This window comes from Nomascus leucogenys, chromosome 14 (assembly GCF_006542625.1).
Source record: "Nomascus leucogenys isolate Asia chromosome 14, Asia_NLE_v1, whole genome shotgun sequence".
NCBI lineage: Eukaryota > Metazoa > Chordata > Mammalia > Primates > Hylobatidae > Nomascus > Nomascus leucogenys.
The window spans coordinates 47,544,105-47,565,580 of NC_044394.1; the positions used below are offsets into that span (position 1 = coordinate 47,544,105).

General features: G+C 52.1%; 1 protein-coding gene across 1 annotated transcript in view; it reads right to left on the reverse strand.

Annotated features, from left to right (window-relative positions):
* FAM178B (family with sequence similarity 178 member B) overlaps window positions 1-21,476 on the reverse strand; it is a 46,542-nt gene that overhangs the window by 24,188 nt on the left and 878 nt on the right. Inside the window, exon 2 of the mRNA XM_030827396.1 lies at window positions 2,687-2,774. Within this exon, the coding sequence (XP_030683256.1) occupies window positions 2,687-2,774 (88 nt within the window). The remainder of the gene's footprint in view (window positions 1-2,686; window positions 2,775-21,476) is intronic.

The following is a 21,476-nucleotide window of genomic DNA, read 5'->3' on the forward strand; positions in this document are numbered from 1 at the left end:
GGCTGTTCCCAGCAACACCGCTGGGTCCCTCTGTTCTTCCTTCCTCAGAGAGACCATCTGTGAAGTAACCTCAGTGCCGGTCACCTCCTCACTGCCCCTCCCAAGGTCTCAGCTGGGGCACGTTCTCCCCATGTACCCCGATGACCCACCTGGGTGCCTGTCCCTTCCACAAGCATGCACTGCCTTCCCAGGGTGTGCCAGGCACTGCCAGGTGCCAAGGGGCAGCAAGGGCCAGAAACTGTGTTCCCTGTTCTTCAGGGGCTTATGTTCTGCTTGGGGATAAGGGGTGGAAAACACAGATGCTCAGCAAATAGGAAAAGATCAGGGGGTGGCCACCAGGAGTGACTTAGGACAAGATGACAGCCAGTGCTGGGGCACTCTGGATTGGGTGGTCAGGAAGGCCCCTTGCAGAGGTGACATTTTGGCTGGAGTGGGAATGACAAGAAGCTCCAGTTCTACTAAGGCTTGGGGGAAGCATTCAAGGCAAAGGAAGCATCTGAGGCAAAAGCTGGGGCAAAAGCCAGGCCGAAGCCGCTCAGACAACCCAACCCCACCGGTCACCTCTCGGAACTCCCTCCTTGCAGTCACAGCACCTGGGACTCAGCCATATGGTCCACCTCACCCAGGGATGTGCTGGAACATTGTCTTAGCCCTCTGGGTTGCCAAGGGGTTATGCTGCCTCAGTGGCTAGAGATGCACAGCCTCTAGCCAGAGCACCCCTAGCGTAGCTGAGCTGGAAGGGTCAGTTGTACCCAGCAGCTCTTCTCCCAGGATTCCAGGAAGATTACTGGGGAGGTGCGGGCATGCTCAACCTCCCTTCCATCCATCCTTGGGCTGCCAGTGACCCCTTCATCACCCTGTGAAGTGATGTCCTCTGAGCTGCCAGGAGGCCGCAGTCAGAGCTTTTTGGAGAGAAGAGGAACAGAGGAACAGGACAGGAAGGCTGAACTCTTTTTTTTTTTTTTTTTTTTTTTTTTAAGAGTCTCCAGAGTCTCGCCCTGTCACCCAGGCTGGAGTGCAGTGGCGTGATCTCGGCTCACTGCAACCTCCGCCTCCCAGGTTCAAGCAATTCTCCTGTCTCAGTCTCCCGAGTAGCTGGGATTACAGGTGCCTGCCAGCATGCCCGGCTAATTTTTTGTATTTTTAGTAGAGACAGGGTTTCACCATGTTGGCCAGGCTGGTCTTGAACTCCTGACCTCAAGTGATCCGCCCACCACGGCCTCCCAAAGTGCTGGGATTACAGGTGTGAGCCACCATGCCCTGCTCAGAAGGCCGAACTCTTAATGCCCTTGCTGCCTCAACAATACCTAACCCTGGGGACTGAGGGGACACCAGAGGGAGTAGTTTTAATTTAATAGTATTTGTTTTCATCTTTACAAATAGTATTTGTTTTTATGCTTTACTATAAAACAAAACAACAACAACAAAAAAAACGGGCTGTGGGCCTTGCTGGGGGGTTGTGTTTAATGAGTGTGGAGTTTCAGTTTGGGAAGATGAAAGAGTTATGGAGATGGATGGTGGTGACGGCTGCACAACAGTGTGAATGCACTTAAGGCCCCTGAATTGTACACTTAGAAATGGCTGAAACACTACGCTTAAGAATGGTTAAGATGATTACAAAAAAATTAAATAAATGAATTTATTTATTTGAATTAAATGCTCACTGCAACCTCCGCCTCCCGGGTTCAAGAAATTCTCTGCCTCACTTTGGGAGGCCGAGGCGGGCGGATCATGAGGTCAGGAGATCGAGACCACGGTGAAAGCCCGTCTCTACTAAAAATACAAAAAATTAGCCAGGCATGGTGGCAGGCGCCTGTAGTCCCAGCTACTCAGAGAGGCTGAGGCAGGAGAATGGCGTGAACCTGGGAGGCGGAGCTTGCAGTGAGCCGAGATCGCGCCACTGCACTCCAGCCTGGGTGACAGAGCGAGACTCTGTCTCAAAAAAAAAAAAAAAAAAAAAAAAGAAATTCTTTGCCTCAGCCTCCTGAGCAGCTGTGAGATTACAGGTGCCCGCCACCATGCCCAGCTAGTTTTTGTATTTTTAGTAGAGCAAGGGTTTCACCACAGTGGCCAGGCTGGTCTCAAACTCCTGATCTCAGGTGATCCCGCCCGCCTCAGCCTCCTAAAGTGCTGGGCTTATAGGTGTGAGCCACCACACCCGGCCTTTACTACAATTTTTTTTTTTTTTTTCAGACGGAGTCTCGCTCTGTCGCCCAGGCTAGAGTGCAGTGGCGCAATCTCGGTTCACTGCAAGCTCCACCTCCCAGGTTCATGCCATTCTCCTGCCTCAGCCTCCCAAGTAGCTGGGACTACAGGCGCCCGCCACCATGCCCAGCTAACTTTTTGTATTTTTAGTGGAGACGGGTTTCACCGTGTTAGCCAGGATGGTCTTGATCTCCTGACCTCGTGATCTGCCCGCCTCAGCCTCCCAAAGTGCTGGGATTACAGGCATGAGCCACCGTGCCCAGCAACTACAATTTTTTAAAAAGACAGGTTCTCAGCTCACTGCTCTGTCCTCAGCGCCTAGCACATGGCTGGCACGCAAGCGGTAATTCTTGACGAAAGAACTTGAGTAGAGAGTTCAGAGCCAGCTTAACTCTGGGGCCCGATGTTCCTGGCCTTTGGGGAAAGCCTCCAGAGCCTGCAGGCGGTGGCCTTCCTGCCCAGGCCTGAAGCAAACACTCACCTGGGTCTTCTCTTGCCAGAGAGGGAGCATCTCCTGCTGGCCCAGCATTCGAGCAATGATCACAAGGCTGAGCTGGCTTCGAAGCCGCCTGGGGGAGAAGAAGCGACAGCCTGAGAGCGGGTGTGCTGGAAGTCGGGGAGCCCAAGCAGAGAGCAGGATACCCATGGAGAGGGGACTTTGGGGGAGCCACCCTCCATCTGGAGTACCCCAGCAAAGGACTTTCTCCATTGGCTTACACCATTATGTATTCCAGGAGGAATGAAACTCTCATGATCAGAAAATTAAATAATAAATCCACACAAAAACTCAAGTCCCTGGTAATTTCAGAGGCCCACAGAGCAGGGCTTTTCTTAGTTTTTTATCCCCTCTGCCGATACATATCCATGGATCCATAAAGGCAGGCGCGCTGAACTGCTTTTCTTTTCTTTTTTTTGAGACGGAGTCTCGCTCTGTCGCCCAGGCTGGAGTGCAGTGGCGCAATCTCGGCTCACTGCAAGCTCCGCCTCCCGGGTTCACGCCATTCTCCTGCCTCAGCCTCCCAACTAGTTGGGACTACAGGCACCCGCCACCACGCCTGGCTAATTTTTTGTATTTTTAGTAGAGACGGGGTTTCACCATGTTAGCCAGGGTAGTCTCCATCTCCTGACCTCATGATCCACCCGCCTCAGCCTCCCAAAGTGCTGGGATTACAGGCGTGAACCACCGCACCCGGCTGAACTGCTTTTCAATACACCTCTGCCTCTTCTTTCCTTTGTGGCTCCACCCCTGCAGGGTGGGGGAGGCTGGGTGACTGACTTGGCCTGCGGAGGCCAAACTTCATGATTTTCTTTTCACCCAGTATACACTGGGCTTTCCTTTAGGAAATCCATCTCCTGCCAGGCTCCCAGGACAGGCACCTGACCCAGTCACTGACAGGTGGCCTCAGGCTGTGGCTGAACTATCAGCAAAGTGCAGGCGTGCAGGCCTTTCCAGCAGGGCCGCCACTATAGCCACTGGTGGCCATCCTGCCTCCTGGAGGGAGAATCAGGAAGAGGAAGCCACAGGGAGGCAAAGAGGCTGAAACAGAGCCCTGAGAATGCCCAGAGACAGCTGTGCCTGGAACCCCTGGCCCCTGGACCTCTCACCCCAGCCTTGCATGCAGAGAGACTCCCTGGGTGAAGGGGAACTGAGGCAGGAATGGCTTCCTCAAAGCTCCGGTGAGGCTGGGATCACAGAGGCACTAATCTAGGGTCTAAAACCCCGGGGCGCTTTTAAATTTTCTTAGGAAAGAGTCAAGAAAGTCAGAGGACTCGACAAAGCAGCGGACTCTTGGATGTTTCAAAAACCAGAACAAGCAGCAGCAGCACCGCACCCCAGAAGAGTCAACACGAGCTGGGGCCATGACAGGTGCTGGTGGGGGTGCAGGGTTACAGGCGCTCACACACAGCTGGCAGGATATTGATGGGTGCACCACTGCCCAAAACTGGCAAGATCTACTAAAGATGTGTTGATGCCCACCCCATGCCCAGCAATCCTACTCCTAGGTACAAAGTTGCAAAAAAAAGGAGAGGCACTAGAAGGTTTGCAGCAGCAGCAGCAACAGCACAGTGGACAGACAGATCAGGCTGTTATCCATACAGCTCAGTCCTATGGGGGGGTGTTGTGATTATGAATGAACCACAAGTACCTCCAACAACATGAACGACCTCCAGTGTGGTAGGAAAGCAGCTAGACACAAAGAATGTATCTGCATGGTCTGATTTTTTGTTTTGTTTTGTTTTGTTTTAAGACAGAGTCTCGCCCTGTCACCCAGGCTGGAGTACAATGGCATGATCTCGGCTCACTGCAACCTCTGCCTCCCGGGTTCAAGCATTTCTCCTAAGTCTCCCAAGTAGCTGGGACTACAGTCACACATGCGCCACCATGCCTGGCTAACTTTTTTTTTTTTTTTGTATTTTTAGTAGAGACGGGGTTTCACCATGTCAGCCAGGCTGGCCTCAAACTCCTGACCTCAGGTGATCCAACCGCCCTGGCCTCCCAAAGTGCTGGAATTACAGGCATGAGCCATTGTGCCCAGCCAACAGGGTCTCATTTATATGAGGTACAAACATGGGCATGCCAGCTACAGTGCTCCACGCCTGCAGTCCCTGCTACTCAGGATGTTGAGGTGGGAGGACTGCTTGAGCCTAGGAGTTTGTGGCTACCTTCGGCAACACAGCAAGACCCCAACTCTTTTATGCCCGGGTTTAAGCGATTCTCCTACCTCAGCCTCCCAAGTAGCTGGGATTACAGGCGCCTGCCATTATGCCCAGCTAATTTTTGTATTTTCAGTAGAGACAGGTTTCATCATCTTGGCCAGGCTGGTCTTGAACTCCTGACCTCCATGATCTACCCACCTCAGCCTCCCAAAGTGCTGGGATTACAGGCGACCCCAACTCTTAAAAAAGATGCAAATGGAAAACTTTAGCTGTTGGAAGTCTGGATACTCGTGACCCTGGGGTCGGGGTGGGGGGCAGGTTCTGATCATGTTTCATTTCTTGACCTGGGTGCTGGCTTCATGTGCATTGGACTTGTGAAAATGCACTGAGCCATACACTTCACGGTCTTTGCTCTATTGTTTGTATATTGCAGTTCAATAAAACAATTAAGAAAAAAATTCAGGCCAGGCACGGTGGCTCACGCCTGTAATCCCAATACTTTGAGAGGCCGAAGCGGGTGGATCATTTGAGGTCAGGAGTTCAAGACCAGCTTGGCCAACATGCTGAAACCCCATCTCTACTAAAAATACAAAAATTAGCCGGGCGTGGTGGCACGCACCTGTAATCCTAGCTACTCGGGAGGCTGAGGCAGGGAATTGCTTGAACCTGGGAGGCAGAGGTTGCAGTGAGCAGAGATCACACCACTGTACTCCAGCCTGTGCGACAGGGCGAGACTCCGTCTCAAAAGAAAAAAAAAAAAAGAAAAAGAAAAAGAAAAAAAAGTTCAGCTGGAAGGGAGATAGGACTGCTAGATTTAGCAGATTAAAATATAAAATGCCCAGTTAAGCCGGGTGTGGTGGCTCACGCCTGTAATCCTAGCACTTTGAGAAGCCGAGGTGGGTGGATCACCTGAGGTTGGGAGTTCAAGACCAGCCTGACCAACATGGAGAAAACTCGTCTCTACTAAAAATACAAAATATATATACACAAAAAATATACATATATACACAAATATATATACACACAAATATATATATATACAAATATATATATAGATATATAGATGTATATATCTATATATATATATTTTTTTTTGAGACGGAGTTTCACTCTTGTTGCCCAGACTGGCATGCAATGGTATGATATCAACTCACTGAAACCTCTGCCTCCTGGGTTCAAGCGATTCTCCTGCCTCAGTCTCCGGAGTAGCTGGGATTCAGGCATGTGCTACCATGCCCAGCTAATTTTTGTATTTTTAGTACAGACGGGGTTTCTCCATGTTGGTCAGGCTGGTCTTGAACTCCCTACCTCAGGTGATCTGCCTACCTGAGTGATCTGCCCACCTTGGCCTCCCAAAGTGCTGGGATTACTGGTGTGAGCCACCGTGCCCAGCAAATACTTTTTCTTTTTCTTTCTTTCTTTCCTTTTGTTTTTTGAGCAGGAGTCTTGCTCTGTTTCCCAGGCTGGAGAGTGGAGAGCAGTGGCGGCATCTCAGCTCACTGCAAGCTCCGCCTCCTGGGTTCAAGCGATTCTCCTGCCTCAGCCTCCCAAGTAGCTGGGATCACAGGCGTGTATCACCAAGCCTGACCGAAAATAATTTTTCTAGCATAAGTTTATCCCATGTGATATGTGCATCGTGTCTAGCCACCCTGAGAGGGACCAACCATTCCCCTCCATGCCTGACTGTGGAGACCTGATATGAACCATCGTGGGGCTGCCCTGACCCTGGGTCCCTTTAGTCTCAACCCCTTCCTGTGCAGCACCACTGTGTACTCACTCAACACTTCCCACTTGCCCCACACTGAGCCCTGAGGAAAGGCAGCGCCCACCCGGACTGAACCATGGGATAAGGAACAGAATCCCCTCTCTACGGCCCCTGCAACAGACCCCCGTGGGTGCAGGCCACCCCGTGGCCCCACACCCAGAGCCCCAAGCTTCAGTTTCTCCCCCACCCACAGGCCTTCGCCTCCTTGTCAGACAGGGCCAGCTTTCCAGTTGTTTGGGAGCCCCAGCAGCAGCTGCGCCGGGAACACAGTGGGAGGTCAATGGCCCCTCTGAGCTGCTCCACAGTGAACTCAAAGCCAGTCAGAAGTCTGCATCTGGGTTTCATTAATCCAAAACTCGAGGCCTGCGCGGGAGCTCGTTTACTCGCAGCGGGCGAGGAGGGCCGGCCCGGCCCAGGGGTGAGGGGAGCAGGCAGGCCGGCAAAGCAGTGCTAGGGGTGGTTCCAGAAGGGAAGAGGCGGGCAGGGTGGGTCAGGATGGGGCTGTTATCCAGAAATGAAGAAAAGCACCAGAAGAAGCACCAAGAGGGTGAATGGATGAAAAGAAACCCACACGTGAGTGGCGAGCCCCCTTGCTGTCCCCGCCTGCCCACTGCCTTTCATCCTGATGGCCCTCCCTGCCTGCCTTTTAAACCCCGTCCTGCATTCTCAGTTCCCACTGGGACACAGCAAGGGGGGTGTGGGGGGGCGGGGCGAGACCACTTTTTTATTTTACAGACTGAGAACTTATTCCATGAAGAAGAAAAAGAAAAGCTTCACCCCAACACCACCCAAATAGTGCAGGGCACAAGCAGAGGGGCTGGCCGAGGCTGGCTGTGGGCTCTCCCTCCCACAGAAGAGGCCTGACCCCAGCTGGCAAGGCCTCCTCGGAACTCCAACCAGGTTCAGAGGAGGAGGCAGAAGCCATGGGGCCATCCCAGCCACTGTCATATAAGGCAACAGGCCCCAGCCCTGGCGTGCACCAGCCAGGCCAGGCTAGGCCAGGCCAGCTTCTGCCTCCGCCCTGTCCCCCTCCATCCACCACGGGCCTCCACAAGACCAGGACGCTGGATTAGCACTCAGAGGAGTCGAAGGTACTGAGACATTCACAAATGACTTTTCCAAACCCGCAGCAGGGTCAGAAGTGGAATGCCAGCGCTCTGCTTCCCAGCCTCCACAAGGGGCACCCAGGAAGGCAAAGGCACCAACCACGTGGGCTGCTGAGATGTCAGGCGGTGACATAGGCCAGCACAGCCCCTCTGGAGCCCCTTGTCTTCACTCCCTGGGAGGGGAACTGGGCCCTGCCAAGACTGAACTGCCCTAAAAGGCTGTCAGGCACCTGGCCAAAGGCATGAGCTGCCTTTTCCAGTCTCCAGGGCAGCTCAGGAAGCAACGGCAGTGGAAGGCAGTGGCCTGCTCCACCGTGGCAATGCTGCCTGACATGCTGCCTCAGGGCGTTCGCCTGGCTCGCACCCTGGGGTTCTTGTCCATCAGGCTGCCCGTCAGCCACCTGCTCGGCACTCCTTCCCTGGACTCTTCCATTGCGCACTTGCCAGGTGGGAAGAACCAGGGGGTGGGCTTAGAAGCTGGTTGTCCCTCCCAGGGGTCTGCGAGCCCACAGCCACCAGCCTGCCTGGTCATCCACAGACCAGTCTGAGCACACACAGTGTGGATGGGAGTAGACGGCGGGACACAGTCAGCCACAGACCCAGACAAGTGGACCACCCAGGGCAACATGAGGAACCGTCTATAACCATTGCACATTGACGTGGAGAGGTCCCACAAACCAGGTGTTGAGCCAAGGAAGCCAGACCCAAGGGAGAATGCTCTGCATGGTCCCATTTATATAAATGTTTAAAAACAGGCAAAATTGGGCTAGGCACAGTGGCTCATACCTGTAATCCCAGCACTTTGGGAAACTGAGGCAGGAGGCTCATTTGAGGCCAGGAGTTCGAGGCAACATAGGGAGACCCCCCGCTCTCTCAAAAACCAACCAACCAACAAAACAGGTAAAATGAATCTATGTGATGGAAGCTGTGAAAGTGATTACCTCTGCAGGAGGGAACGCCTGGTAGGGGCCCTACGGGGCTTCTGGGGAGCGGCAGACGTTCTGTCCCATGGTCAAGTGGTACACGGATGATCTCTTTTGCAAAGGGCACGAAGTGTCCACCTATGATATGTGTCCTTCAATTCATACGTATTATAATTAAAAGGTACACATGGACAATCATACCAACTTCCATTCTCATCTCCCTCTTTGTATGATGATAAAAATCACAGAACCTCAGGCTTAGAAAACACCTTGAAGTCGGCCGGGCACAGTGGCTCATGCCTGTAACCCCAGCACTTTGGGAGGCCGAGGCAGGTGGATCACCTGAGGTCAGTTCGAGACCAGCCTGGCCAACATGGTGAAACCCCGTCTCTACTAAAAATACAAAAATTAGCCGGGTGTGGTGACAGATGCCTGTAATGCCCGCTACTCGGGAGGCTGAGGCAGGAGAATGGCTTGAACCTGGGAGGCAGAGGTTGCAGTGAGCCGAGATTGCACCACTGCACTCCAGCCTGCCAGCCTGGGTGACAGATCAAGACTCCGTCTCAAAAAAAAAAAAAAAAAGAAAAAAGAAAACACCTTGAAGTCACCTAATCTAGCTTCTGCATAGTTATCCATTTTAATTCTCTTTGCCGCACCCACAACAAGTGTTCACTTCAGCAAAGGAAGTGCAGTATCTGCCAAGACAACCCAAATTCATTTACTGGACTAACCAAAGGAAATTGTTCCTACATTTTGCCAAAACCTGCCCTTCTGGGACTTCCACTCAAAGCTTCTGGATCCCGTCCTCTGGGGCCTCCAGGAGGGAGCTCTCTGCCAACCTAGGTCCTCTGCACTGGGAAGAAGTTGCCACATTCCCGTGGCTGCCCCTTCCTGCAGGCGCCACAGCCCCCCCATTCCCATCTTTTTGTATCTTTTTTTGCCATTCTGGTTTGGGCCCTCTGACGGCCCTGGGGGTTGTCAATGTTCCCTTTCAAGTGAGACACTTGGAGTTGAGGCTGATGCTCATTTTCTTGGCAGCCCCACAACACAACGCAGTTAACAGATTGAGACCAAAGTCTTTTTTTTCACACATCTTGCTGTCAAATCCCATTTCCCAGATCCTGTTCTTAATTGTGCAGCTGGGCCTCTCTTTTCAACTCAGTCCATCATTACGGTCTGTTGAGATCTTCTGGGATCTTCAGTCTGCTGTCAGTTGTATTCATGTCATCTGTGAATCTGGCCATTGTTCCATTAATAGCCTCATCCAAAACACTGGGCCTGCCCTGGCCAACCTGTGAGTGGAGACAGAACTCGGGGTGGTGACAGGGCCTGCCCTCTGGGCACACTTTGATGGCCAGCAGCGCCTTTTGATAATGAGCCCACTTCATTCTATCATCGTTTGACCCGCATTCCTTCATGCAGCCAGCCTATGGTGACAGCCTCTACCAAATGCCCAGGAAACCTACATACAGGCACTGCACAGTCCTCTCTGGAGTATGATTCTGGTTGACCTGTGGAAAAGTGAGGCTTGCCTGGTATGATTTCTTGTTAGGACTCCTAGAAAGCAGTGTTTCCTTTTCTATGTATGTGCTCCCAAGCCGGAATCCCCTAGGGAATGACGTGGAGGAGCACATCAAGCACCGCTGCCCCCATCTCCTGGAAGCCCTCCACCTCCAAAAGTCCCCATGGAGCCACGGCCCCATCTGCATGTCTCCCAGCAGCAGTGAGACATCGTCCCACCAGGGAGACAGCCTCCTCTGCACAGTGAGGTCGGTCATGCAGCCTCCCACACTCTCCTAGGCTTTAACCCCCTTCGACGACCAATATTTGATTTCAAATGAAAAACTGTTCTCCTTGACAAAGACGACAAAAGCAAAATACGAATTGTGTAGTGTTGTTCTCTCTGCATCAGGGCTAACATTTTACTGTCAGCCCCAAACTGCACTCCTTGCTTCAAAAGTAACTACACAGAAACTCCTTTTATGGCCTTCGGCATTTCCCAACAATACTCCCACTGGTCCACGCCATTTGTCCAGCTACCTTACTTTGGTGCCCTTCTTTCCAAACCTAAGACCATGAACAAGCTCTGAGGGGAGCCCCTGCAGCCTTTAATGCTTCCCTCCTTTTCCTCACTGGGCTCCTTTGTTATCCATATTCAAAGTTTCAGTGCAAGATCTCCCAGCCCACCTGAGACATCTCTCTTCTTAGAATCTTTTTTTTTTTTTTGAGACGGACTCTTGCTCTGCCGCCCAGGCTGGAGTGCAGTGGCATGATCTTGGCTCACTACAACAACCTCAGCCTCCTGAGTAAGCCGGGACTACAGGTGCACACCACCATGCCAGGCTAATTTTTGTATTTTTAGTAGACCTGGGGTTTCACCATGTTGGCCAGGCTGGTCTTGAACTCTTGAGCTCACGTGATCCACCTGCCTCAGCCTCCCAAAGTGCTGGGATTACAGGTGTGAGCCACCGTGCCTGGCTCTAGAATCTTTTTTTTTTTTTTTTTAAGTTCTACCTCTTTATGCTTCTTTGAAATCTGTCCTCCAGAAGCAGACAAAGCACGAGTGTGCTGAGTGAGTCCCCCCACCATGCCAGGCTCTGTGGACTCAGGGAGTATGGCCACAGCACCTGTCCCTCTGATGCTCGCGGCCCGCGTCAGTGAGGGGGACAGCCTGATGGGCCTGCAACAGGGGCTGCTCGAAGAGGAGATGCCTTGGCCCAAGCCTCGTCTTGAGGCTGAAGAGATGTGAACCAGGCAGAAGAGGAGAATGGGAAGAGGCCTCTCCAGGAGGAGACAAATGCGGAAAAGCTTGGAGGCAAATGATCATCTTGAGTTGGGGTGGCTGCCAAGTTCCAGGATGCGGCAAAAGCATGGAAGCCTGCAGGGGGCAGGAGACTGGGGAGCTCCAGGGCACCGAATCTGTCCATAGGCCTCGAGGCCTGGGCAGTGGGCAGGCGCTGGTGCCACTCATGGAGCCACGGAAGACAGGGAAGGGGTCCTCCTGGGAAGGCGGTGATTCCTGTTTCCCACATGCTGAATCCCAGCCACACAGATTGGAGCTCAGCAGCAAAGTCTGGCCACAGGTATTCATTTGGGAGCTGCTAGCATGCGCCTGGAGTTGAGGCCTCGGATGCGGATGAGATGGTGTCTCAGGCTGGCTTCCCCAGAAAGTAGGCTCTGATATGGATATTCGCAAGCAGGGAATTTACGTAGGGAGAGAGGACGCAGGGAATTTATGTGGGGAGAGACAAAGGAAACCAGGCTGCCACACAGCCACAGTGAAGGCCTCAGCTGAACCCACAAGGACTCTGGAGCCAGCAGGGTCCTTCAGAGACATCCTCAGCTAAGGCAACAGGGAAGATCTTTGTGCCCCAGCACTGGGCTGCTGCCAAGGAAGGGGCCCAGCCCTGGTAAGGTGACCACCTTTGGCAGAGGTGACTCCTCTGCCACCCCCAGCAGTGGAAGAGTGCCCCAGTCCTGGGACGGCGCAAGTGGGGGGCACCCAGCACCCCCGACTTCATGGGCCTGTGCCACAAGAGGGGCTGGGGCGGAATCCTGAGGCCTACCAAGACTCGAGGGCTGGTGGGGGAGGGGTATCCCTGAAGGCAACTGAGGAAGCCAGGAGGGCCCTGGGAAGCCCAGGGAAAGAAGTGCTGGCTGCTCATCAGGAAGGTCCTGAGAGGTCCCTGGTGACGGAGCAGCTTGGCTGGAGTGCCTGGTGCCACAGGTGTCTCCTCAGCTCCTGGCCCTTTAGGTCCCTCAGACATCCCACCCCTGAGAGGGAGCCGCGTCCTCTCCAGCCATGTCCCCTTCCTGGCGATCATGGCCTGACCACCGCCCACCTTCCCGCTGCTGTCTGCCTCCCAGCTCCAGCCCAGGCTCCGGACGGGACCTTCATCTTGCCTCTTATTCCTTCTTCCAGATTTGGTGCCCTTCTGAAATTTCCAGGTTGACTGGGCCTTGACTGCCTTCTTCCAGACGTTCTGGCCTCACCCGCCCACAGTGAGAGCTCTCTATGACAATCTGAGCTCCAAAGAATCCAACCTGCCCAAGGGTGGGCAGGATTCAGCCATGAGAGAGAGAGAACTGGGGGAGGAAGCTTGGAGCTGCGGCAGGAGCGCAAGGGAGATGTGGGTGGAGATAGAATGGCTGTTTTAAGGTAGGAGACACAAGAACGCATTTATTTGCTGCAGAGAAAGCTAGTGAACAAAAAGCAAATGGTACAAGAATAAGGGATGACTGCAGAAGGTTTTGGGAGAGGCAGGACTGCCAGGATCCAGAATTAAGGGTGCGGTGGGCAGCAGGGAGGTGAGAACTGAGAGCACTGCATTTGTCTAGTGGGGGTGGCTGTTTGCTGAGAGTGCAGAGGCTTCAGCAGCAGGAAGCATGGAATCTGCTGAGGTCCCCAGGAGGCTGGCCAGGAACTCGCTGTGGCTCTGGGCAGCCTGAAGGGGTCAAGAACCAAGGGCGGGACACGGGACATGCATGTGGCATCACTGTTTGGCCGTGCAGTTTCAGGTCTGAGAACAGGCAGGAAGGGAGTCCACAGTGGAGAAGGGGTCCAGGAGCTGACCCAGGGCCCAGCAGTGGTAAGAGGAGAAGGAAAGGTGGGGCCCTCTGGCCCTGCAGTGAGGAAGTGAACCCAAATGGGAGGGAAACGAGGAGGGCTTCGAGGGAGGCCATGGTGCATCTGTGCCTGTCCCAGCTCTTATCCCCAGTGTGCAAGGACCTGACGAGCGTGAGGCTGCTCTCTCCCTAGGCTGTCTGCACTTCCGCTCCATCAGTCAGTTCCTCCTTGGTGGCCACACAGAACCTGCCTGGCTGGCTGCTCCAGACATAAGAACACTGAGAGGATCCTGGGGTGCTCCAGAATTCACAGGAAGATGGAGAACCTGGCCAAGGGGCGTGGAGCAGCAGGGTCCCTGTCCAGAAGAGCCTGTGAGGACTGCCGTCCCTGAGTTCTTTCCTCAGGAGCATCCAAGTGGTTAGGCCTGGGTCTCGCTCCCAGAGGTGGAACAAAGGAGTGCCTGACTCCCGGCTTCTGTGCAGAGGAGGGTGCGAGGAAGACGCCTCCTCAACACAGGAAGGAAGCCCACACCCCCTGCAAACCTCAATGTATTTCCATCACTGGAAGAGATCAGAAGAGAGCCAAACATCGTTGGCTTTTACTTATTCGCCAAATATTTACTCAGCACCTGTGATATCCTAGTCCATGCTCTGTTCTGGGTGCTGAGGATGCAGACATACGGGAGATGGAGGGAGCCCTCCCGCCCAGGGAGCTCACGCTCATGGGGAGGGCCGGGTCACAGTTCACTTCTGGTCCTGGTAGTCAGTGGAGAAAAATGAAGGAAAAGGAGGTTGTGCAGAGCCCTGAGGTGGCAGCTCATTTGGAAAAAAGGATCAGGTGAAGCCTCTCTGAGGCAGTGACATGTGGGCAGAGACCACCACGATGAGAAGGTGGGAGTCTCCTACCAACGTGCGGGCATGAGGGAGGGTGGGCATCAAGACACAAGTGCCCAGTGCACCCCAGGGACAGGGAGAAGAAGAGCAGAGGGCAGGGCCACACCGCAAAGGGGCCTTAGCGGCCACCTCAAAGACTCCAGGCTTCCTTCCAAGATGATGCGAAGTCTTGGAAGATTCTGGAGCAGGGAAGTGACTCAATTGCTTATGACAGCTCTTTTATGGTTCAGTGTTTTAGGTGTCATCATAATGTTGTAATTATGTTTTAAAATACCCACCAAGGGCTGGGCACTGTGGCTCATGCCTGTGATCTCAGCCCTTTGGGAGGCCAAGGTAGGAGGATCACTTGAGCCCAGGGGTCTAAGACCAGGCTGGGGAACATAGGGAGATCCTGTCTCTACAAAAACTTAAATAAGTTAGCTGGGTGGGATGGTGCATGCCTGTAGTCCAAGCTACTCGGGAGGCTGAGGCAGGAGGATCACTTAAGCCCAGGAGGTCGAAGCTGCAGTGAGCCTGGATGGCGCCACTGCACTCCTGCCTCGGCGACAGAGATTCTGTCAACAACAACAACAACAACAAATGAACCACCAAGACCTTATCTCTTTAGAGACACCTACTGAATAAAATAAGTCTAATCATTTGCTCTGATTCACAATGATGTGGGGGAGGGGTGGGGGGCAGTGGGTGAGGGAAGGAGGAGTCTCCATGGCTGTCTGCTGAGATGGAAAATGGGTACATGGAGTCCATTTTACTAGCCTCTCAACATTTGTATATGTCTTGAAATTATCTATAACCAAATTTTTTTTTTTTTTTTGAGACGAAGTCTCACTCTGTCTCCTAGGCTGGAGTGCAATGGCACAATCTCGGCTCACTGCAACCTCTGCCTCCCGGGTTCAAACGATTCTCCTGTCTCAGCCTCCTCAATGATGCTGGGATTACAGGTGCATGCCATCATGCCCAGCTAATTTTTTTTTTTGTATTTTTAGTAGAGATGGGGTTTCACCATGTTGGCCAAGCTGGTCTTGAACTCCTGACCTCAAGTTATCCACCGACCTCGGCCTCCCAAAGTGCTGGGATTACAGGTGTGAGCCACCACACCCAGCCAACAAAACTTATTAAATAGAAGTGATTCTGGCTAATTGGTGAGAACTGGCTGTGGGGGTAAGAGCAGGAGCTCGGAGGCCGACAGGGTCTTTAGAAAGGGGCAACAAGGGGATGGGCACGGTGCCCCACGCCTATAATCCCAGCACTTTGGGAGGGCGAGGTGGGTGGATCACAAGGTCAGGAGTTCAAGACCAGCCTGCCCAACATGGAGAAACCTCATCTCTACTAAAAATACAAAAATTAGCTGGGTGTGGTGGCACACACCTGCAGTCCCAGCCATTTGGGAGGCTGAGGCAGGAGAATCGCTTAAACCCGGGAGGCGGAGGTTGCAGTGAGCCGAGACTGTACCGTTGCACTCCAACCTGGGCGACAGAGTAGACAAAAGAAAAAAGAAAAAGAAAAAAAGAAAGGGGGAAATAAGCCCAAGGCAACCAAAAACACTCCTATTAACCTCACACCCAAAGATGACCTTTCTTTTCCCCTAAACAGAACTGGCATCATGCTTTACATATGGCTTCAAAGCCTTTTTTCCATTCAGCGTTATTTCATTAACTTTCCCATTTTCCTGTAACATCATTTTTAGGTACAGTATAATACTCCGTAGCATGGGCAGAACTGAATTGACGGTGGGGCACTGAGGCAGTTTCCAGTTCTTCACTATCATGACATTGCTATGCCAAACATCCTTGTCAATGGATCTTTGCCATCTACTTCCCCAGAAAACCATCTAGTTTTTTGAAGGGTGTGCACATTTTAAAGTCATTTGCTTGATTTTGCCAAATTGGCCTCCAGAGGGACTACTGACTGCACCTCATGAGCAGGGAAGCATATGCCTGTTTCCTCACATCCTGCCAACACTGGGCAGCACTGTCCTTTCGGATTGATTCTGGTCTGCCAGGCAAGGAACTCTACGCCATTGTCAGGGCTGGTTTCGTGAGCCATTTTAGGCAGGCTTTGTCCATTCCTCCATCTGACCAGGCAGCCTGCGTGAGCTGGCTTCATCTGACCTTCTGCTTTGAAGCGGCGCACAGAGGATGTTTAATGAACAGCCGCAGGCAGTGAAGGAAGAGGGTCCCCGGAGCCCGGGACATCAGCTTTCAATAGAGTGTGAGCAGCTGCAGGAGCCCTGAACAGAAGCGGGGATGGCATGCTGCTCTTCCCAAAGCTGCCTGAGCTGCCCCAGTGGGGCCACCTCCCAAGGTAGATGTCCCTCCAAGAACCTCCTCTTCCCCTTGGCTCTATTTCAGGTGGCCTGCCTTAGTATTCACTTCATTTTTCATAGTTAGGCGCAGCTCTTCCTTACATTTGCAGTGCATCCCATGAAGTCCTGAATGCTGAGGCAGGGGCTGCGGGTGTACTGCATGAGCGTCAGCGGGAGTTCTCGCTTTGTGCTTAACCAGTCAGTCGAGTAGACGAAGAGTGTGACAGCCCCTTGTACAACAATCTGCCCTTCTTCCTGGGGTCAGTCTGGGCACAGAGCCCAGTGGGGCAGCCACCAGTGAAGGCAGCCAGTAAGCTCTGCGGCTGCCGCGGGGAGCACAGTGGAGCAGTGGCTCACTGAAGACCCACAGTGAGTACAACGCGGCAGGAAAGAAGATTAGGAGCCCTTTACAACCCAATCAGGGATGACGGCCAGAACACACCCTGAAGAGCAAAGAAGGTGCGGGAACGGCGGGTACGTGCACACGCAGACAGAGGCTGGCGGCCAGCCAGGTGGCTCTGGCTCAGAGGAAGAGGCACATTTTCAACATCAAATTTGAAAGGAGTACTTTGAAAAAGGTATTCCTTGGTACTTTATGAATTTTGTTTTATTTGAATGCTTTTATCTATTTAGAAAAATAAAAATAAAATCAGTAACACTGATCCCACTAAGGCACCCTCCTTCCTAGTAAAGCTCTTGGCACAAAGCATCACCCTGCTGACGTGGCTGCCTGAAAGGCAGGCGCAAGATGCTCTGTTTCATTCATTTCCTGGCATTTAAAGGGCACTTGCCATGGGCCCTGGAGCTACCCACAGATTCCACAAAAGACCCTGATTCATGAAATCACAGTTTAACATGGCTAGCAGATGAAGGAGCGAAGTCATAAACTTAGGATATGGAGAAGGTAGCTTCAAATCTGTCTTGAAAGAATGAATTATTAAGACCAAAAAGGTCAGGCATGGTGGCTCACACCAGTGGGAAGATCACTTCAGCCCAGGGGTTTGAGACCAGCCTGGACAACATAGGGAGACCTTGTGTCTACACGAAATTTAAAAATTAGATGGGTGTGTTGGCATGTGTCTGTGGTCCTTGCTCCTAAGGAGGCTGAGGCAGGAGGATTGCTTGATCCCAAGAGGTCGAGGCTGCAGTGAGCCATGATGGCACCACTGCACTCCAGCCTGGGCGACAGAGTGAGACTCTCTCTCAAAAAACAAAACAAAAGGCAGAAAAATTGACGTTGGGTCCCCACTGGCTGTTTGGGGATGGAAAAAATCAAGTTTAGATCCTTCTCTCATACCAAGGACAAAACAGATTACAGTTGGGATTAAGAGCTGATGGAAACAAAGTGAAGCCAGTCCTGAAAGAAAAGCAAGCACACTATCTTTATGGCCTTGGTGGGGAAACCCTTCGTCTTCCATACGGAAAGATTACATTACACAAAAATCCCAATCAATTCTCTGCATTATCCATAAAACTGTCCTGTAAATCGAAATCTATTCTAAAATAAAAAAAAGGACTAAAAAAGTAATAAGAAAGAAAAACAATTCCAGTTCACTGAAAGGTACCACACATAAAGATTTAAAAAGGACAATCTATATAACCTTTGGAGAAAATACATTGTAACATAATAAGCAACATGAAGATCAATAGAGTTGATAAGAAGATAAATTAACTGATAGGAAAGTGGGTAAGAAATACCAAAAGGTAATTTACAGTAAGAGAAACACAAAAGGCCAATAAATACATGAAAAGATACTCAATTTCACTGGCAATCGGGGAAACGAAAATTAGAACCACAGGATGACGTTTTCCACTCACCAGATTGACTAAAACTCAAAAACAAAACTGAGAATATGTAGCATTAATGAGAATGCAGAAAAATATGCACTTTCATACCTATTTGGTGGTGTTACTAATAGGTCCAGCTTTACATACCTTAGGGTTGCAATTTCACTTCAAGGAATTTATCTCATAGAAATATCTGCATAGGCGCCCAAAGCTCATATAAACAGTCACTGAATGTCCAGTATTAGTAAGGGAGGACACCACCCCTCATGTTATCTTATGCCCAATTTCTGCCTCAAAGAAAAAGTAGGAGTTAAAGAAAAGACAGAAATGAAATCAGTAGTCAGACAGCCCAGTGCTGCATTCCAGGCCTGGTAAAGACTGACCCCTGACTTAACCGGTTTAGGTTATCTATAGATTCCAGACATTATATGGAAAATCCCTGTCCTGTTCTGTTCCATTCTGATTACCAGTGCATGCAGCCCCCAGTCACGTACCCACGGCTTGCTCAGGCTGGGCCCTGGAGTGTGAGGCCATTCAAACTCCAAGCCGGCTCCCAGAGACCACCCTTGGAACAGTGCATGGGAAGGGAAGGGGTCCCAGTGGAGGGTAACACAGAGGTGTCTGCCAAAGGTGAGGGGTGGGAAGGGAGTCATTCTAAGCAGGAGGAGCTGCAAAGGGACAGGCCCAGAAAGAGAAGGGAAGAGGGAGAGAGAAGAGCAAGGCGAGTGGATGGGAGTGGTCTGCTCCGGGAAGGGCAGGCAATTCCATAAGACTGTAGCCAAAAGTGGGAGAAGGAAAGTGGAGAGAGAAGCAGGGCCAGATCCAGCCAATGGGCCTTATCTCCTCCTGGGCTGAGTTTGTTTACCCACTTCATTCATTCGAAAAGAATTTACAGGCCAGGAGTGGTGGCTCATGCCTGTAATCCCAGCACTTTGGGAGGCCGAGGCGGGCGGATCACGAGGTCAGGAGATTGAGACCATCCTGGCTAACACGGTGAAACCCTGTCTCCACTAAAAATATAAAAATTAGCCAGGCGTGGTGGTGGGCGCCTGTAGTCCCAGCTACTCGGGAGGCTGAGGCAGGAGTATGGCATAAACCCAGAAGGTGGAGCTTGCAGTGAGCCGAGATCGCGCCACTGTACCCCAGCCTGGGTGACAGAGCAAGACTCTCTCTCAAGAAGAAAAAAAAAAATTTACAGAGTGCCAAACAGCATGCTAGGCACTGTTCTAGATCTGGGACAATATGGCAGTGACCCTGACAAGGTAGCTGTTCTGGTAGAGGTGACTTCAAGGAAAGCCACAGCCATAAACAAGGAAACAGAGAGTAACATAATTTCTGGCAGGGATAAATGCTAGGCAGAAAAGAAAACAGAAGGATGAATCTAGAGTGTGCGAGTGGGAGTGGGGTGATCAGGGGACAGAATTCAGCTGAGGTCTGAATGACGAGGAGCTGAAGACTGGGGAGGGAGCCCCAAAGAAAGAAGAGTGGGGGAGCTAATTGTACAAGGCAATTGTTTTGCTAATAAGACCATATTAAGAAAATTAAGCTTTTTTTCATTTGTACAGAACTCATTAGTGAGTTATATTTTTAGTTTTCCCGCCTGGGGATTAGAAATTGGGCAGGGGAGGTCTGTTGGGGCTGATGGGGAGGACTCTGGATCCCTGCAAGACCCCGAAGAGATGCGTGTGAGAGGGAGGAGGCAGCGGGGGAGCAGCACGCACCTGCTCCGGGAGGTCATGTCCGGGAAGAACTGCACGAGGGCCAGCAGGTTGTGGTGGTGGTCAGACACCCAGCTCAGGGTGCAGCACAGTTCCTGGAGCTGCAGGAGAGGGGCACCCCATGGGCTACAGGAGGACGCTGCCTTCCCCCTGCTCTCGCCACCCAGCCCGCACAGGGGAGTAAGTGGGCAGTCACAGAGACCAGGGACATTCCGATGACCTCCGGGCAGTGCCATCCCCACCCGGGGCACTCTAGGGGCCACCTTGGTCCCTAGTAATGAAGCTGTGTGAGAACCAGGCTCTGGGCGTGTGGTACCTTCCCTGGCCACTCCCGGATGTTCTCCAGGAGCAAGACGAGAAGCTGCTGGAGGTCAACCTTGGGCAGCAGGCGGAGCCCCACGTCCAGGCCGGTGCGGCACAGCAGCTCAATCAGTCCCATGAGGTTCTTGTCAGTGTAGGCCCCCGGCTGGGCCTGGGCACACAGCGCCAGAAACTGGAGAGAGAAAAGAGGGCAGGGGTTGCCAGGGCGTGGGGGAACGGGAGAGTACTTCGAGGACCAGTTCTCTGGGAGACATTTAGGCAGGAGAGATGGTACTGTGAGCCCCACGGCCATGCTGGGGAGGAGCTCAGGAAACAGTGAGGCCAGGATTTGGGGCCCCTGCAGGGTCCTTGGTGGCAGGCACAGGTGTGGGGAGTGTGCTTGTCAGAGGCGTTTGAACCAGAGCAACTCCATCTTGAATAGGGGCTGGGTAAAATAAGGCTGAGACCTACTGGGCTGCATTCCCAGGAGGTTAGGTATTCTTACTCACAGCATGAGATAGGAAGTTGGCACGATACAGCTCACAAAGACCCCGCTGATAAAACAGGTTGCAGTAAAGAGGCCGGCCAGATACCACCAAAACCAAGATGATGACCACAGTGACCTCTGGTCGGCCTCACTGCTCATTATATGCTAATAATAATGAATTAGCATGCTAAAAGACACTCCCACCAGCACCATGACAGTTTACACATGCCATGGCAATGTCAGGAAGTTACCCTATATGGTCTAAAAAGGGGAGGAACCCTCGGTTCTGGGAATTGCCCACCCCTTTCCCGGAAAACTCATAATCCACCTCTTATTTAGCATATAATCAAGAAATAACCATAAAAATACTATACCGGCAGCCCTTGGGGCTGCTCTGCCTATGGAGTAGCCATGTTTTATTCTTTCACTTTTTTTTGAGACAGTCTTGCTCTGTCACCCAGGCTGGAGTGCAGTGGCTCCATCTTGGCTCACTGCAACCTCCGCCTTCCGGGTTCCAGCAATTCTCCTGCCTCAGCTTCCCAAGTAGCTGGGATTACAGGCACATGCCACCAGGTCCGACTAATTATTGTATGTTTAGTAGAGACGGGGTTTCGCCATGTTGGCCAGGCTGGTCTTGAACTCCTAACTGCAGGTGATCCACCCACGTTGGCCTCCCAAAGCGCTAAGATTACAGGCATGAGCCACTGTACCCGGCCTATTCGTTTACTTTCTTCATAAACTTGCTTTCATTTTACTCTATG